This window comes from Solanum verrucosum, unplaced genomic scaffold, assembly GCF_900185275.1.
Source record: "Solanum verrucosum unplaced genomic scaffold, falcon-dt-bn FXZP01000049.1, whole genome shotgun sequence".
Classification (NCBI taxonomy): domain Eukaryota; kingdom Viridiplantae; phylum Streptophyta; class Magnoliopsida; order Solanales; family Solanaceae; genus Solanum; species Solanum verrucosum.
This window is the reverse complement of record NW_026020221.1, coordinates 800,121-819,970: the sequence shown is the minus strand read 5'-3', so window position 1 is coordinate 819,970 and position 19,850 is coordinate 800,121. Positions and strand designations below refer to the sequence as shown.

The following is a 19,850-nucleotide window of genomic DNA, read 5'->3' as shown; positions in this document are numbered from 1 at the left end:
AATAATACGAGTAAAGAGTTCATAAGATAGCATCATACAAAAGAGTTTGACAAAAGCAAAAATCTAAACAAAAGTCCCAAAGGCATCTAGTACATTGTAAGGAAAGTGATTAGGACGTAACTCATACATCCCATACAAAGTCTAAAAAGAAAAATGACATAAAAATAATAAAAGAATCTCGGCATTCGGATCATAAGGACTCGCCAATCTTCAAAATTCCAAAAGGATCAACTACCCACGAGTATGGAAAGTAGGAGCGTCGGACCCTACATTAAGTGAAATAATGTAGGACAAGTATGCATTAGTACATGGAATGTACCAAGTATGATAGCAATGCATAAGAGTTATAAAATCATGCTAAAAGGACTTTATATGACATGCAATGACCAAGCTAAATAAAAAAATAACATGTTAGAAATCATAGGTAATAATTGTGGTCAATGCAAGTTAGACATCTTACAAAACACTTGTGAGATACTTTGGAAAGTAACTTAGCACATTACTATGGAAAATTTACCTTTGACCTACATAGACCATGTGAGCTATAATATGGAATTCGGTGTCTATCCCACACCAAAATGATATGTCCTTACTTGCCAAGGTAAGAACCATAAACTTGAGCTAAAGTGAATCCACTAGCTAATGTCTATCTAAGACAAACCTCTGGTGGCACATAGTTATGGGATAGAAAGATTGCTACTAGAAACCTGGCCTCAACTAACGGGAGAGCTTTCATCTCGATATCCTCTCGATGCTAAGTATAAATTCCACGGAATAGTAATCATAATTTGTCTTATTATCCATGGAAAGGCACAATTAGTAACCAATCCAAGCTAGAGTTCATTTGGAATAGCTCCTTAATCTTGATTCAACTTAGGTGAGAAAACATTTCAACGTTATGAGTCCTTTTGTGAGAAAAGTCCTTTCACAATCATGTTTTAGTAGTATGTGAGAAATCCTTTCACAACAAAACAACAATATCTATGTGTTACTCTCAAAGAAACCTTAAATCATTTATATCAATTTCATAAAGGAACACGCATACTATTATAATTCACCTTTCACAGTTTATAAGCTTCACCATATGATCATAGTCTAGAAATCATGGATCATGCATGAGTTCATTTGTATTTAACTTTAAAACATGCAATTACTTCAATTCATGCATAAAAAGATAGAAAACAACCAATTGGCTCATAATTGAAAAGAGCCCATGAAGATTGAGTAAAACCCTAACTTTGATTGGAGAATCTAACTTGTAAAATTGGAGAATTTAGGAACCATATGGAGGAAACGACTCCATAGGTGAATACTAACATACCTTAGCAATCAATGCCCACAATTAATGGTGAATTGGAGTTCTTCAAGGCAAACCCTAACTTTTCCTTCCTTAGTTCTTGAGGGGAAATTTCGGGGTGATCTTGCAGAGAATTTAGGAACTTAAAAGAAATGTTTAGAATGGGTAGTTTTTAGACTTAAGGGAGTTATATAGGTCTTAGGATTAGGATCAAAACAACTTAGTTTAGACATTAATCAATTAGGGGAAAAGACTTAAAAGCCCTTTAAAATAACTATCGACCCATTCCTACGGTTTGGATCTACAGCCCGTAGGTCCTTCTATGGACCGTCCTGGTGAACAATAGAAATGGATCAAGGACCCTTAATTTGGCCAACTTTTGAAGGACACGATCTACGATTCATAGGTACTTCTACCCACTGTAGATACCAACTATTTAACCCAATCTTAAGGTTTAGAATTTCACTAAGTCCGGGAGTCACCTACAAGACCTATATAAAACTCATACATGGGATGACGGGACGTCCTAGTGAACCGTACAAAGGGTATTGGGACTTGTTTTAAAAAATTAGTTTCCCCATTCCTACAGTTGCCACCTACGGACTGTAGAAGCTACAGTCCGTAGATGGGAACTGTAGACACAACCTGCTACCCAAAAATTCATTTTCTCCCTTTTCCAAATTTCGAGGTGTTACAATAACTCAACAACCTCCATAAGATTGATGGATGCATGCAAACAACAAGCAATTATACTAGTGATAGGTGATGTATATGAATGTATGTTATGTAATCAAAATCAATAGTGCCACTGAGCTAAAAACCACAAGATTGAGTAAATAGGGCACTAATGTCAGGTTAAAAATCCAAATGTTAGTAGTGAGCCCGGACCTTGAACTGTGGCTTATAGTAGTGCACATGGTCCTAAAATTCGCGGCTAATGCACTAGTGAGAACAACCATGAAGTTCCTCTACCCCAGAGATCTAGTAAAGCTAAGACACACGTAGTCATTTAGTATAAAAGGATCGATAGTAATTTCGATTGATCAAGGAAAAAGAGAGCACATTCCCGATTCCTCTTGTATCTCAAAAATGAGTTACCAAAGTGATTCAGGCGGTACAACTTCCATTCAAACCAATTTAGAATAGTAAAAGGTGTGAAACAGTCTTTCTCAAAAAATAATAGTGAAAATCCAATGCATGAATCAGGATTGTACCATAAAACATGTGAGAAAATGAGTGTCGATGCAATGCATGTCATCACCAGAACCTAACATTCAAACAAGAGCAGCAAACAACTAGAATATAATACCAATACTACCACGTTGTGATGGCATAGAAAACTAACCTAGAGTCCAACTGGACCTCGACCAAGGCCTCGGGCCCAACGATATGCCAACATACTCAACAATAACAACATAATAGACTCACTAATACTCAATAAACAAAGGAATCAATAATGAGTTTAACAATCAGAAGAGGAAAAATTCAAGGATCAACACCTTACCCCGAATACACTACTCAAGCAACAACTACTGAGTATAGCTAATGCTAACCTATGGCTATGAAAAACAACTAAGAGTGCAAGCCCTAACATAGGGTACCAAACCGAAGCAATCCCTATATGGGCCAACAAATAGCTAAAGAGGAAACGAAAACACATTCTAAAGCATCCAAGTCACAAACTAAACTAAGGCTCGAAACATCAATCATAAGAAAGATAAGTGCACCACTATGTTACGACCAAGGGCTGCTAGCCTAAGCTAAGGGTCCCGTCACCCAAGACTAGCCCAAAAGCTTCTACAGAAATCAGTAGAAAAAGAAGTAAGGGATGGATTCCTAAAACCTAGCAACTATAATCTTAATTAATATGCAATTACTACACATTATCTAATAAAGCACAGTCAAGAAAAGTATATTGTCGCCTACCTCGAAGCTGATCAAGTGCGTGTCAAATCTGCCGCATTGGATCCCTCCCCTTCTGAATACCTCTAATTACTTTCACGCTATCATAATATTGATCACGGCGTCATTAGAAATGTTTAGACATAGAATTCAATATAATTGAAGAGGGCCCAAAATCAAAATAGAATTGTGGGACCCACGCCAGAAAATCTGAAATTAACTCCATCAAATGGTCTCATTCAGCTCAAAGGACTTTTGCCCCGAAACCGAACACAATCTGAGCATTACAACTAGCTAGAACATGTTATGTAAGAGGGAGGGCAAAATTCACCATTAAATCTTAAAGAGGAGAGGGAAGATACTTACGGGTTAAACATGCAATACGCGACCCTATTGTCACTCCACAACAATCCCCAACGACTTCCAGCAACAACAACCCAATTCTCATAGAAAAATGAGCTCCTAAGATGTCACAACTCCGACCATCGTGAGTGACACCCACACTAAACTACCTTGTGAAAGAACCAATGACTAACCCGAAACTAACCAACACCATGTAATTAAGAGAAGTTCATCATACAAAAGCAATGAAAATAGTTTAGTCAACTAAAGGATTGAGTTCCCATAAACTCAACCCAATAGTCTAAAATTAGTTAATGCGGAAAAACAACCCCTAGAACTGAAAGTCATCATACCAAAGCTCTAAACAATCAAACTGGGGATGCAACCCCGAATACTAAACATAATTCTAAGGTTTAATGTCTATGTCCGACAAGATGGACAAGAAAGAGATAAATCTGCCTAAGCAAAGAATTGCCTAACTGGCTTTTTCAACAACCATTCTGCTTCGATCGAGTTGTGGTCTCTGAACTGTTGATGTGGTGTCATATGTGGGCATGTGACCACATCACTTCCTCCGTATTAGCATCAATTTTTGGAAACAAATTGTTTGCTTATTTCCAACTTCTTTTGGCACACCTTTTTACGTTATTTCAATCCAAGCACGGGTAAATCATGAAAATTTATCTTTTGAAGCTAAAATGTCGTGAATGTCACTTTCTTCTAACTAAAAATGTACATTAAGGTAAACTTAATGTCCAAATAAGTAAATAGATCACCCACTTATTAAAAATCAGATACATGAATTAATAATGGTTGAATCAGTTGCAAACCTCAACAATATGATTTATTATGCTCCATTTTCCATTCCGTTAGATGGATTTACTGAAGAAGATCGTGTGAAGGAGAAAGAGGAGAAAAAATTGAATCATGAACGTGTTCTGATTTTACTCCAAATGTTATGTGTTTTGATTTTTCGAGTTCTAGTTCAAGGCAGGGCAGGACGTAACTCACCGGGGGTTGGGAGAGCCTATCCCCAAAAAAACCTAATAATACTCATTCTAATACTTGAGTACAATAGGTTGTTTTGAAGCTTAGTAGCTAAAACGTACTTGCGTGTTAAAGGGGGTACGCGAATTCAAGCTACTATTTTAGAATACCGAAGCTCAATGACATTGATCACACCTACGGCCAGAAGAAAGACAATATTTAGCGCATGGTCCTAGGATAATAGATAATTATTTGAAAGTATAAATGACATTAGTAGATATGATATCAATGAATTCGGCCTCAAAATGGATTCTTTCTAGGCATCAAATGCCAAAAGAGACCCTCTCTAAAAACATAAATCAAAACGGACACTTTGCCCATAAATGAACGAATTGTCCACCTTTACTGTTAACTCCGTCTATTCCATCCCAAATAGTATTCATTTTAAAGCTGGACTCTAATATGAATGTATGTCTAATCAAATAACTTTTTCATATTTTTAAGGAATAAGACACAAGTACCCCCCTAGACTATGACCAAAATTCTAAAGACACATAAACTTAACTAGGGTCTTATTACTCCTAAACTCATTTTTTTCATATTTTGTGCACCTTTTGTGCTGACGTGGCACCTTCAATTACCCAAGTTGATTGTGTTTGTACACACGCATCTGCCACATGTGTAAATATTTATTTTTATTATTATTCTTTTTTAAAAAAAATATTCTTATTTTCTTTATCTTGTATTTAGATTAAGTTGTTTTTTAAAAAAAAAAAATTATCACCGTATGGTGGTAAGACCTTTATATTGATGAATAAAATTACAATGCTAAGAGGAGCTTAAGCTCGACCCATTGTTCCAATAGTTGCTTCGCAAAAACTAAGGTTATAATAAAAGCTATACAAGTTTTGCACAAATTTACAAGTCCAGCGTAATAGACAAAATGTCACCCCCGAGCCTACACCCCGGACGTGGCTGGCACTCGAGAATCATTGCTGGCCCCAAGCGAGCCCTTGGCCTGGCTTACTTACTCAGCGGAATACTTTACTCAAGATAAATATACTTTAAAAGAATAACTGAACTGCTCAATAAATAACTTAGAATGTAATAAATAACATTCACTACCAAAGTGGCAACTCAAGTCTCAACTTAATTGAAAGGGGAAAGTAAAGACTCATGAACTAACATCACTAACTCAGTCTATGAAGGCTCTAAACAACTGAGATGGACTTCGGGACAAGACCCACGACATCCTAATGAACTAAAATACTGAAAGCAATAAAAAGGATCCTCCGGAAAGCTGGGAGACTCACCAATTGACTCTGAGTGCTCAACTGAATTAACGAGGCGTTGGATGCTGATCCTGATTACCTGCGTCTGCATCATAATAAGATGCAGGCCAACTGACATCAGTACATTGACTGTACGAGTATGCAAGTTGGAATGTTAAACATAGCTTAAGCTTGAAAAGAATCTGAAAGAAACACTTACCTTGGCTTTACTCAACTCCTGAATAACTTAACTCAATATAAAGCAATAAAACACATGCAATATATAGAAAGCCTTTAAAACAGTAGAAAAAAACTTAGTTCGTTAAAGAAAATGCAATAACAAACTCAACTTTACTCATATAATAAAGTAATATAGTTTATGTGGGAGTTTCTCTAACCGACAACCACCACTATGAGCCTAAATGGTGATACAACGTCTTGCCCACGCTACCAGAATTGTCTTATACTTTGTCGTCATATAGAACACTTAACTAAGTGGGTCCACTAGTCTATGCTAAAAGTATTTTAAGGAGTCATCTAAAAAGTATGATCCTTTACTATCTATGATGGCTACATGGTTTATGGAGACGTGAGTTATCTGAACTCAAGCTCTTCCCCATATCGGTGCTCAATACTACACCCAAAATATACTTAGCTCATATGTTTGTGAAAACAAAACTCTTTCTTTGGTTTGAGATAATTACTCAAAAACTTAGCTTAAAAGCTCTTTTGGAAATCTTAGTTTCCTTTCTTGCTCAAATGTGAAAACATTTTAACTCTTGGGAATACTTAGTTCCCGTATAATCTTTGAAGAATGAACTTTACTCTTACTCTTTGCTGAAGACTAGCTCAAAGGCTCTTTTGGAAATCTCAGTTTCCTTTCTTGTTTAAATATGAAAACATTTAGTCTTTGGGAATACATAGTCCTGATATACTCTTTTGAAGAAATAAACTTCAAACTTTACTCTTTACTCAACTCAAAACTCAAGTCTTAAAACAAAGTTAAAACATTTGTAAAAGACTTTCGGAAAACTTTATGAACTTCTCTTAACTTGACTCTTGACTTCTCTTAACTTGACTCTTAACTTTCCTTGAATTGAATTATGGATTCAAGGATTATGATTTGTGATAGAAAAGATCTCATGATGTTAGTGAATGATTTTAGATAGCTACATATGAGAAAAGATAAAAAAAATCATTGTTTGATGGTGGGTCCGCGACGCGGAGAGGTATTTAAATTTTGGTCATGAAAAATACTTTATGAGGCAGAATGGTCTGTGACCGCTCCGCAACGCGAAATGGTTTTTCCCGAATCTGGGGAGCAGGTCCGCGACGCGGAGCTAGTGCCTAGATTTGCCCGACTAATTTTCTTCTTCGTTTTCCAGCCCCAATTCGCCTAAACTCGATTCTTTTTCCCAAATTCTTTTTAGATACAGATACTCAACAAGTTTACCTAAGAACCTAACTCCAAACAACTCAATAATTTGACGTAATGATCTCAGAAACTTCTCAATTTCAGCCCAACTCAAGAACAATATCAATTTCAAGAATAGATATCAAGAACATCAACTTTCAAACTCTTTTAGAACGAATTCACGCTGAAATAAACATGTTTGGTACGTGGGTAAACGAACCCAACATTATGAAAGCTTCACATACCTTGTAGGATTAAATCCTTGGCAAAATCCACGCGAAAATCTCCAAGAAATCGACGAACTTTGAACTTTTCTTCTCCTTTCTCCTCTTTTCTCTTTTCTCCAAGCCCTAGCGTGAACTTCAACTTTTCTAAACTGTTCTAATTCTGATTAGACCCTAACTTAATTACCAAAAATGAAATAAAACAATTGGTCAAGGAAAAGACTAAAATACCCTTCCAAAATTCGGATTAGACATTTCCTTATTTGAACAACCCAACTTTGAATAGGCATATTTCACTCATACAAACTCAGAATCGCGCAAATTCGGCGGCGTTGGAAAGGTTATTCCAAGATATTTCCTACGATACTAGAAACACACCTAAATCATCCTGATCTAGAAGTTATGGTTGTTTGAAGTTGACCAAAAACCCAAACTTATCAAATTTCCAATTTTTTCATTCTTTCCTAAAATGACTATTTCCAATTCTAATTCTTTCTAGTTCTTTCAATTTAGCGAGATATTACACAAAATTAGCTATAACATCTCAACTAGATAAGTTTATACAAAATAATTCTTCTGCTTATGCGTTAGGGATTCCATTTGTATGAGATCAAGTTTGTAAGGTCTGATGGCTATCGATGGTGGTGAACATGTGCAAAAATAACCAACTCCTCATTTGTAATACTCCATTTTTCCAATGCATCTGCAACTTGGTTGGCTTCCCTGTAACAATGTCGAACCTCGCAAGTAATAGTACTTGAAATAGTTTGAATACGAGTAATGATAATCTTCATTTGCCAAGGGATATTGTAATTACCTTTGAACATTTCTTTTACCTTGTATCGAAACTTTTTTTTTTTAACTTCATTCATTGTTTTTTCTCTTTTATTTTTCTAGTGAATTTATTTATTCTTTTTATTTTCTCTGTCTTTTGTTTTGATTTAATTTCAAATTCAATTCCAACTATCCTGTATTTAAAATAAGTTAATTTCGAACGAATATCAAAAGAGGTGAAGAAAATCAAATAAAACATAAAAAAATAAATATTAAAATTAAAGGACACTTTTTAATTATTATGTTTAAAATACACATATTTTTAAAAAAATAATAAAGTGAAAAAGATAATAAATTAATTAAAAAAAATAAAAAAGAAATTAAAATAAATACTTTACAAATAAAAAAATAAAAATAATTAAATATATATGTTTTAATATCAATAAATATGATTACTAACTAATTATAAAGTTACCGATTAAAAAATTATATGTGTCCAATTTGTGCACCCAATACTTGCCTTCAAGAAAATGCGCACACTCTCCATGTCACGTCAACATATTTATTCCTTTTTTTTTTACCCTCCTTAGGAGCTCTCACCCCTTTTGCTCCCTTGGTCACTCGAACTCGCAACCTTCAGGTTGGAAGTGAGGGGTGCTTACCATCTGAGCAACTAAATTTGCCTAGGGGAAATATGACTGTAGTTCAATTTAGGTACGTGTGAGATTTGGTCATAATCGAGGATTACTTGTGTCTTATCCCTATTTTTAAGCTACTTATTAATTAAAAAAAGTGTTCTTACGCCAAAAACATAAATAAATGAGGATGATATTGATATATAATCATATTTTAAAGGGAAAAGGGTCTGATATACCCCTAAACTTTGTCATTTGGAACTGATATACCCCTTGTTATTAAAGTGGCTCGTATATACCCTTACCATTATACAAACGGCTCACATATACCTCTACCGTTACAAAATGAGCTCACATATATCCTTCATTTAACGGAAGTGAAAAAATTAGTTTTAAATTTATATTTTTGACTTTTATCTTTCTTAAAAATTATTGAGGGGTATATATGATTCTTCTAGCAAAGTTCAAGGTATATTTTAATCTTTTTCATACATAAATTATTTTTTGACTTCTTTTATTATAATTATTTGAGTTTCTTATTCCTATTTTATTTTTTCTTTCATTCCTTAGTGTAAAGAAAAAAATTTAAAATTATTTTTTTGTGGCTATAGTATAATTTAAAACTATTTTTTTTTGTCTATATTGTAATTTAATTTTTGTATTTGAAGAAAAAAACTTAGTCATCTATACTAAGTTTTACAAGTGAAACATAAATAAATTTGACTATCAAAATAACAAATCTAAATTAGTCATTGAAACTAAAAAAAAGTAAAAAAAAAAAATGTTTGAGGAGGATTAAATATACTCATATGGGATTATATATATATTTTTAAAAAAATAATAAAAAATTAAACTAAAATTACTTTTTTTTCATTTCCGTTAGAGGATAAGGGTATATGTGAGCCATTTGTATATAAGTAGGGGTATATGTGAGTCACTTTCATAACGAGGAGTATATCAACTCTAAATGACAAAGTTAAGGGGTATATCATACCCTTTTCCCTATACCCTATTTTAAATAACTTGGTGTAAATAATTATATTTCCCTTTAATTAATCATTTTGCAAAAAATCAAACAAGACAATGGAAACATTCACTCTTTCTTCATTTTCCCCTATTTTTCATTGGCAATGGAAAAACTAGCACGTTCCAAGAGCCAGACTTCAATGGCAGTCCCAAAACGCCAATTTCTCATGGCAGCAGCACGACGCCTATGCCTTCCCAAATCCACCATCAGAGGCGTAGCAACTTGTGCTTCACTTGTTAGCACAACCCACTTAGAAAATTCCCCAAAATCTGATGACACATTTGTAGTCCAGAAAATTTTGTGGAACCTAAAACAAGGTAAGCCAGTAACCAAGTCTTTACATGGTTTAAACCCGTCTATTTTTCTTGAAGTTCTGGTTGATTGTCGTGATAATTTGCATTTAGCACAGAAATTCATCAACTTGGTGTCTGTAAATTGTGCTAATTTTAAACATTGCACGAGTTCATTGAGTGCTACTGTACATGTGTTGATTAGGTCTAAGAGGGTAGCTGATGCACAGGGTTTTATCTTAAGGATGATTAGAAGAAGTGGGGTTTCAAGAATTGAGATTGTGGAATCTTTGGTGTCAACTTATGAGGTATGCGGGTCGAATCCATATGTTTTTGATTTGCTGATTAGGACTTATGTACAAGCTAGGAAGATTAGGGAGGCTGTAGAAGTATTTAAGTTGTTGCAAAGGAGGAATCTTTGTGTTCCGATAAATGCGTGTAATGGTCTTCTAGGAGGGCTTGTGAAGATTGGTTGGGTTGACTTGGCATGGGAAGTGTATGGTGAGATGACAGGGAGTAGCATTCAGCCAAATGTGTATACCCTCAATATAATGGTGAATGCTTTGTGTAAAGATGGGAAAATTGAAAGCACGAATCCGTTTATCGAAGAAATGGAAAAGAAGGGAATCTTTCCGGATATGGTGACTTACAATACTTTGATAAATGCATATTGTCACGAGGGGCTTCTTGAAGAAGCCTATGAAGTGATAAACATTATGAAAGCTACAGGGTTAAGACCTTGTCGTTTAACTTATAATTCTATTCTCAATGGTTTGTGTAAGAATGGACAATACGGGAGAGCAAGGGAACTTTTGGTTGAGATGGAAGAGAGTGGCCTGGCCCCTGATACTACTAGTTATAATGCATTTCTTGCTGAGTGCTGTAGAGCTGGTAACATGCTGGAAGCAGAATCTGTTTTCAAAGAAATGTTGTGTCGAGCTATCATTCCTGATTTGGTTAGTTATAGTTCACTTATTGGGTTGTTTTCAAGAACTGGTCGTCTCGATCGCTCATTGGCATACTATGAGCATATGAAACGCAAGGGTCTTACACCAGATAATGTAGTCTACACAATTCTCATTGGTGGGTTTTGTAGAAATGGTTCTATGAAGGAGGCTATGAAGATGCGTGATGAAATGCTGGAGCAGAGTTTAGTTATGGATGTGGTGACTTACAATACTATATTGAATGGGTTATGCAAAGGAAAGATGCTTCATGAAGCTGATGAGCTTTTCAATGAGATGTTGGAAAGAGATGTAAATCCTGATTTTTACACTTTTACCACGCTTATCAATGGATATTGCAAGTTTGGTAACATGGAGAAAGCACAGACCCTGTTTGAAGCCATGCTACTGAGAAACCTCAAGCCTGATGTTGTGACATATAACAGCTTGATTGATGGATTTTGTAAGGTTGGTGATATGGAAAAAGCTTTCAGTTTAAGGGATGAGATGATCTCTGTAAATATTTCTCCTAATTATATTACTTATAGTATTCTCATAAATGGCTTTTGTAATAAGGGTCGTGTATCTGATGCATTAAGACTATGGGATGATATGATCATCCTAGGTATCAAACCTACTATCGTGACTTGCAACTCTATTATCAAGGGATATTGCAGGTCTGGTGATGCTTCAAGGGCAGCTAAGTTTCTGAACAAGATGCAGTCCCAAGGACTATTTCCTGATTCAATTACGTATAATACTCTTCTTGATGGGCTTATAAGAGAGGAGAATATGGATAAAGCGTTAGATTTGGTTAATGAAATGGGAAAACAAGGTATGTCACCTGATGTTATTAGCTATAATACCATACTGGATGGTTTCTGTAAATTTGGTAGAATGCAGGAAGCGAACATGCTGTATCGGAAAATGGTTGAGAGGGGTATTAACCCTGACAGATACACATATACATCATTGATCAATGGACATGTCTCTCAGGATAACTTGAAGGAGGCTTTTCGTTTCCATGATGAAATGCTGCAGAGGGGTTTCATTCCTGATGACAAGTTTTAATCACCTTGCTGTTTGAGCCCACTGAAGTGTATGACGTCAATTTCTGCCGTTTCTGTGAATTCTGCTTTATGCAGTGCCCTCTTCTAAATTTGATATTTTGACGTTAGGGAATTGCTAGCTAATGTGAAATATGCTTGATTGATTTGAGGAGAACTATGGAGAAATCACTTGCTGGAACAGAAACTTATGGGTGCTCAACTGGACATCTGCTCTCTAAGGAACTGTGTATTAGTGAGATATTACCCAGACAGAGAGCGGTGCTTCTTCAGACCCCTCACTTGTTGCCATCTGTATATCTTGATTGGCTAAAGAGAGAGCTAGTGAGGGCCGGAATGGAATATCGTATGTAGTGTTAAATCCAATCTGAAGCTCTTTCGAACAAGCGAGGAACGAGTGACCACAAGCTCCGCTTAAGCGCAGTGCTAGGCGAGGTTTGGAACCCTACCATCTATTCTCTATGCATCTCAATTGCTTCACACCTCTACTTGGTAACCTCTATACAATGCCCCTTGTTTTGTTCTAGCCCTATTCTATTACCAGACATAATTGGGAGAAGCTCATCCGAAACTAGAGCTAGAAACACTTTATTTTGTTTTGTTTCCGCTCTCTAAGGAACTCTCTGTAAGTAAGGCATTATCCAGACACAGAGCGGTGCTTCATTTTCAGAAATGTGCTTTTGGCTGCGGTGACAAACTTTAGAGAGCTTTTTAATAGAGCTGTGATTAAGATTGCCATCAAGATTGAATATGCAGAAGTTCCTCTTTCATCTGCGAGTTTGATAGTTCACCCAGTGGACTCACAATTTGTCAAAGAGCACAGTATGTACTATGTTTTGACCTTAGTTTCTTGGTTCCCCTCTTGTTGCCACTTCCTGGTGATGTTACTATCATGTTAGATATCACATATAATATAAACACTACAAATCAATATATTCCCCACATAGGTTGCAACTTTTGCAAACAATGCATAATGTTACATATAGCCAATGACTCTCTATATTGGATATTGTGTTTTCTTGAGCTTGTGTATGGTATGGTGTCTAAACCTATGTTGCTTGGAATCTTCAAGAATGTCGTCGGGTGTGTGTCAGATCCTCCATAAGTAGTGTATTTTTTGTGGATCCGACAGGGGTGCAACAATATTCTTGAGTTTCTTTTGATTGTTTACTTGGTGATGTACACTTTGTTTGCTTGTGGTTCCTAGTTATGTTGTCTTTGTGGAAAGCTGAAAATTTAAACCAAATGCTTTTGCTTCAGGAACGATGACAGTGAGATCACAAGTGAATCAGAAAAGTTATCCATGGCTGTCTAGCGTTTGCTGTGAATGTCATTCACGGTATGTTGATGACACATGGACTGGCTGCTATTTACTTTCTCCTGATTAGCTGGTTGATTAATCTGTTTATGACCACATGTTTCATCAGTGAGCAAGAATTGCTAGTAGCAGTTCTCAGAAGTGTATCAAAGATCCAGTTGCTCTTGTGTTATCAAACTAAATGAGCTTCCATCATACTCAATTGACCATAAAACTACAACCCTTCACTAAATTTATGTCTGGGGCTTTTTGGAGAAGTGATTATGAACTGATCAGACTTCAAGAAGATCTGTTCCATAGATAGATTGAGGACATAACTTTGATTGAGTTCCTCAGGTTACAGATGTCTGGACTACTTGAGTTACAGTGGAGAATATATGGATAGATTATAGATATAGATTATAGTGTACAGACAAAGAGTTGACATATGATTACTGTGTAAAACTATAGTGTTGCAGTATGTGAAAATTTGTTTGGTTCTTTTATTTGAGTTGGACAATGTTGAAGAAGTTTTTGCCATAATGCACATCTCATGAACAATTTGGCACCAGTTGGTTGTGGAAAGTGTTCAAGATTGGATTTGAGGTTGATGAAAGTTTTATTCATAACAAAACAAGTTGTACATTTTTTCACACCCATGACAAGTAAAATATTTTCTCCCTTTCATTTTTATTTGTCCACTTTTAACTTTACATGTCCTTTAAAAAATAATGATTAATATTAGTATTAAACCACAACACTCGTACTAGTTGATTTATAATTTTAGGTCTTGAAAAACTGATTTGACTAATAACAAATTAATATTTAGGGTAAAATATAAAAAATAAAAAAAATTTAATATGTTTAAAATGACAAGTAAAAATAAAAGAGACAAGAATTAAAAATACACCACTTTTTTTTTAGTTTCATACATAAACTATTGAAAGTGTCAATTTTGTATATAAATTATAACTTATTAGTTTAACAACTACACATTTCTTTTATTACACTCTCATTATGGTTTGTGTAATATATTCCCTCTTTTTTTTTTTTTTTAAATTGTGACATCACCTTCCACATGAACTTTCACCTTGACAAAAATAAAATAAATTATTGGTATTAGTTAAAGTTAAAGATTAAAGTATTATTATTCCCCAAACAAATAATTATAAAATAAAATGTAAAATATTCTTCTTACCCCACTCCACCACTTTTCTCACCGTACCCCCTCCTCCCCTACACACACACTTTTTTAGTTTTTATTTTTTGAATTTCATTTATAAAGGTTTTTTTAAAAAAAAAAAAAATCATATTTCATATCCCCCACCCCCATCCCTTCAAATAATAATTCAGATATTATTTTTTTTTTTAAATTCTACCCACCCGCATATCCTCTGCTGCCAATTTTTTTTTTTCTAATTTTGTGTTGTATATATTAAAAAAGAATCTTTTTTACTTGCCGCAAGACTTTTCTTAAAACAAAATTTCTATTTCTGTTATACTCGGTACATAAGTAGAAAAAAAAAATTCCTAAAAATATATGTATGTACATTCTAACACAAAATGAGAAAATGTAAAAGAAATGAAAATAATTAGGAGCGGAGAGTTAGATGGGGTGGGGTAAAGTTTTGAAAAAATAATATCAATATTTTTAAGGAGCGCGGGGGGGGATCATTTAGGTATAAAATTCAAACATAATTTCAGTGTGTTTTTGACATTTATCTATTTTTAAAATAATGAATATAAAAATAATTGCAAAAGGTGATTTGATGTTTCAAAGTCTATTTAATTTTCAGTTTTAAGTACCTTTTTATAAAAGACAATTGAAACACTTCTTTTCCCCAATTGTTTATATCAACGATAATGCTAGAATCAGGGACGGATCTATGAAGGGGTGTGGGGGTGTCACGTCACCCCGAACTTCGACGGAAATTCTATATACACATAGGTATATATATATAATATTTATATAACTATAAAGTGTGCCACACAGAGAACAAAACTGGCTTGTGGTGCCACGGTAGGAGGACAACTTTAGAAGGCTTATGTTGCGGGTTCGAATCCAATTTGTACCTATTTTGTTGAGAAATTTGATGTAGGCATTTTTTAAGTAAAAAAAAAAGGCTCCAAGCACATTTTTTTAAGGAAAAACAGCTGGCATATTATTTTTATTTATTTTTATAATTGTTATTGACTTAAATTAAATTAATTGCATTATTACTCAGTTGACTTTTCTTTGATTTGATTAAATACAAATAAAAGTGTTCTCTTTCTCTTCAACTATTTCCAAACTCTTCTTCCTCCAAGTTTCAACTTCTCCAAAATTTTCATTGCCCCATTCCGAACCCAAATTACTTGTTGTCGTTGCCACCCGCCGTCCGTCTTAGCATTCCGTACAACAGCTAAGCCTCATTTGGGTGCTATTGTTTTCACTTTTCTGCATCCATCCACAACCTTTTATAGATTGTAAGTTTGTAATTCTATTTTTGTAAGATTTTTTTATTTCTATTTCTTGAGTTTTTTTAAGTTTTAACGAGTGATGATTGATTTCATATTAGACAAGAGTTTTGATTTTACTTTGATATTCTAAATATCTAATGAACATTGTAAGACGTTATTGGTTAAAAATTGTGTGATATGAACCATGTTAATTTGAATTAACTATGACTTACCCTATTAAATTTGAATTAATTGTGAGTTGAATTGAATTTTAATTTTTGTAGGAAAGTGTTCTAGTTTTGTGAATTGAGATGGAGAAGTTTCTTCCGAAATTTAATCATTCTCAAGCAATTAGTTCTAGTACGAATGTCAATCCTTCTAGTCTTATAAATAACCTTAATTTAGGTTCACTTGAAGCCGATCCAGGAAAAAGAGTACCAATTGCTCACTATAACCCTCGAATAAAGGATGAAGTGAGGAAACATTATATTCAAAAAGGGCCTTGTCAACCTAAAATGGATTCATATCCTCCAACTAAAATTGGAAAAAGAATGCGTCGATTTTGTAAAATTTGGTTTGAAGGTCCATATTCTAAATGGTTGGAGTATAGCGTGGAGAAAGATTCTGTCTATTGTCTATGTTGTTATTTATTCAAAGATGATTTTTTCCATGGAAGTACAAGTGAGTTTTACACAAAAGCAGGTTTTAGGAGTTGAAATAGGGCACTTGAAAGATTCCGTAAACATTGGTGATGTTAATAGCATTCATAACAAATGTTTCAACAAGATGCTAGATTTGTCAAATCATCATCAATCAATTCAAGTTGTTATTGATAAGCATTCTCAAAAGTTAAAAAATGAGTATCGAATGCGTTTGGAAGCCTCAATTGATGTGTCAAGACTTCTTTTGCAATATGGATTACTTTTTCGAGGTCACGATGAAAGTGAATCTTCAATTAATCAAGGCTTCTTTCTAGGATTTTTGCGATGGCATGGGGACAAACATCTGGATGTGAAAAAAGTGATATTAGAAAATGTCCCACAAAATGATACTTTGACTTGTCCTATGATTCAAAAATATATTGCCAATGCTTGTGCAAAAGAAACATTGAAAGCAATAATTGGGGACTTGAATGGAGATTACTTTGGTATATTAGTTGATGAGTCAAATGGCTCTTGTTTTGCGTTTTGTTAATAAGAATGGTGAAGTAGTTGAACAATTTATCGGTCTTGTCCATGTTAGTGATACATCGGCATGTTCATTGAAGAAAGTGATTTATTCTTTGCTTTCCGTTCACTCACTAAGTCCATCCAAAATACGTGGACAAGGTTATGATGGGGCTAGTAATATGAAAGGAGAGATAAATGGGCTCAAAACTTTAATTATGAAAGATAGTCCATCGGCATATTACATTCATTGTTTTGCTCATCAATTGCAACTAACACTAGTGGCTATTGCTAAAAAACATTTGGAAGTTGAAGACTTTTTTGATCATGTTAGTAATGTGTTGAATGTTGTTGGAGGATCTTTCAAGCGTAGAGACTTACTTCGTGATCACCAAGCCAAAAAGTTAGAGCAATTATTTGAATCTGGTGAAGTTCAAAAAGGTCAAGGATTACATCAAGAACGTGGGCTTCAAAAACCAGGTGATACTCATTGGGGATCACATTTCAAAACTTTAGATAACTTTATTGTTATTTTCTCATCTATTGTTCAAGTTCTTGAAGTGATTGAACTTGAAGGGTCCACATCAAGTGATAGAAATCAAGCGGAGTATCTTTTGACAAAGATTAAAACATTTAAATTTATTTTTGTGCTTCACTTGATGTTGAAAGTGTAGGCAATGTCAAATGAGTTGAGTAAGATTTTACAAAAAAAAAGATCAAGATATTGTTAATGCCGTGGAGTTTCTTAATATTACAAAGAAAAGATTGCAAGATATGAGAGAAAATGGATGGGAATCTTTGTTGGATGATGTTTCCACATTTTGTGATGTGCATGATATCTTGATTCCCAAGTTGGATGAGTCTTATTTTCCCGGAAAGTCAAAACGTAAGTCTTCGGGTGTTAGTTATGCGCACCACTTGCGTGTTGAAGTCTTTTTTATTGTCATTGATGTGCAACTTCAAGAGCTTAATGACCGTTATGATGTAGTGAGTAGTGATTTGCTTCTTGGGATGGGTAGCTTGAATCCGGTCAATTCTTTCTCTAATTTTGACAAAGGTAAAATCATGACTTTAGCAAAGTGTTATCCAAGTGAGTTTGATGATGGAAAAATTTGAGATTTAAGCTACCAACTCGATACTTTCATTATTCATATGCGAAGTGGTAATCCCAAGTTCTCCAACTTGCAAGGAATTCGTGATTTGGCGAAGGCATTGGTTGAAGCAAATCTTGCGGAGACTTATTCACTTGTTTATTTACTTGTAAAGTTGACTTTGAGTTTACCTGTTGCTACGGCAACTGTGGAGAGAGCATTTTCGTCAATGAAGCACATAAAAAATGAAGTACGGAATAGTATTGGTAATCAATAGTTAAATGATTGTCTAGTGTATTACATAGAGCGTGATGTATTTATAAATGTTAGTAATGATGTAATTATCGATCATTTTCAGAATATGAAAACTCGTCGAGGACAATTGTAAATGAATGATGAATATTTAAAATATTAGTAATATTATTGAAAGTTTTAAATTTGTTAACTTCATGCTTTTAGTGTGGAGTGTGGATTTGTAATATCTTATTATTTATATTTTATTGATTGGATTATGATATATATCGAAAAGATGAATAATTTAATCAAATATAAAATTAATTTAATTGATAAGTTTATTTGACACTCACGAACTCTAAATTCTGGATCCGCCACTGGCTGAAATGCTGAAAAGATACCCCTCTGTCCCAGTAGTGATTCCACTTAATCTAGCTTTATAGATAATTATATAGTATTCAAGTCAAGTGACTTTCAGTTCAATCTCATTTTTCTTTAATGAAAGATATTGGTGAAGTCTAAGACATTTTATTTCAATCTCATTTTTCTTTAATGAAAGGTAAAGGTGAACTGTAAAATTTCTTATTTCGATTGTAAAGTAAAAGAAACGTAGAATGGACATAATTTCACTAGCGGTTTATGTTTTCGATTCAAAAGGAATGAAAAATGAAATAAGAATATGTATGCACTATTTATGAAGTGGATTGGTTATCTTTAATCTTCTTTTTCCTATCTTCTTCTTCTTTTATACCTTCAACTATTATCGGTTAGCAAGGCAAACTCCAACATTGAATTTGTTTGAAAACTATCATGCTTTTTTATCCAAATTAATTTCCTTTTTTAGGAATGCAGGGAAGAAGTCTTTTCTTTAATTAATTCTTGAAAGCCATTAATCCTTAGTTCTCTCTCGCGCGTTCTGCATCAGATAAGAAATGCATGAAAGAAGTCTTTTCTTTCTATTTATTCTCTAAAACTATCAATTCCGACTTCTCTCTTGCGCATCAATGATCCCAATAAAAGTCACTTGAAAACTTTTTTTTATTAGAAAGCTCATACGGAAAAGAAATTAATGATTAATATGATTAAGTTTTGGATAATTGATCAAACTATTTAAAATGTAGCCATGGATAACTGATTCTTCACACCATCTCCTCATCTTGAATCTCTCAACTTTAGCCTTCCAAGCTATCATCAACACGAAGAAGCCCTCCATTGATTCTAATAAGATCCTCCCGATTCTCTTTGTATTATCATGACTTGTGTAGCTCAGGATATCAGTCTAACATAAATTGTGCTGACCTTATTACTAATTGCACAAGTTCATGGTGAACATATAATGTGTGTTTGATATGAAAGTAGAATGAAAAGAATTATATAGTGTTATTTTAGTCTTTAGTGAAATTCGAATCTGAAATCTCATAATTAAGGATGATAATGCGGTGGGGCGAG

At 34.2% G+C, this 19,850-nt stretch overlaps 3 protein-coding genes across 5 annotated transcripts in view; 2 read left to right on the top strand and 1 right to left on the bottom strand.

The window, feature by feature from the left end:
* Nucleotides 1–19,850, bottom strand: part of LOC125831646 (uncharacterized) — an 831,707-nt gene that overhangs the window by 519,576 nt on the left and 292,281 nt on the right. The window lies entirely within an intron of this gene.
* Nucleotides 10,013–19,850, top strand: part of LOC125831588 (pentatricopeptide repeat-containing protein At5g01110-like) — an 809,602-nt gene continuing 799,764 nt past the window's right edge. Inside the window, exons 1-2 of one of the 2 annotated variants that reach the window (XR_007443186.1) lie at nucleotides 10,013–12,232; nucleotides 12,286–12,495. Coding sequence is in view for 1 of the 2 variants with exons in the window: in XM_049510754.1 (XP_049366711.1) it covers nucleotides 10,013–12,178 (2,166 nt within the window). In the remaining variant the exon portion in view is untranslated. Of the gene's footprint in view, nucleotides 12,233–12,285; nucleotides 12,496–19,850 lie in introns of those variants that run through there. The other variant, XM_049510754.1, reaches the window with a different exon arrangement.
* LOC125831009 (uncharacterized) lies at nucleotides 17,079–18,444 on the top strand. The gene is made up of 3 exons (XM_049510201.1): nucleotides 17,079–17,556; nucleotides 17,792–18,133; nucleotides 18,266–18,444. Exons 1-3 carry the CDS (start codon nucleotides 17,079–17,081, stop codon nucleotides 18,442–18,444), a joined length of 999 nt encoding a protein of 332 aa, XP_049366158.1.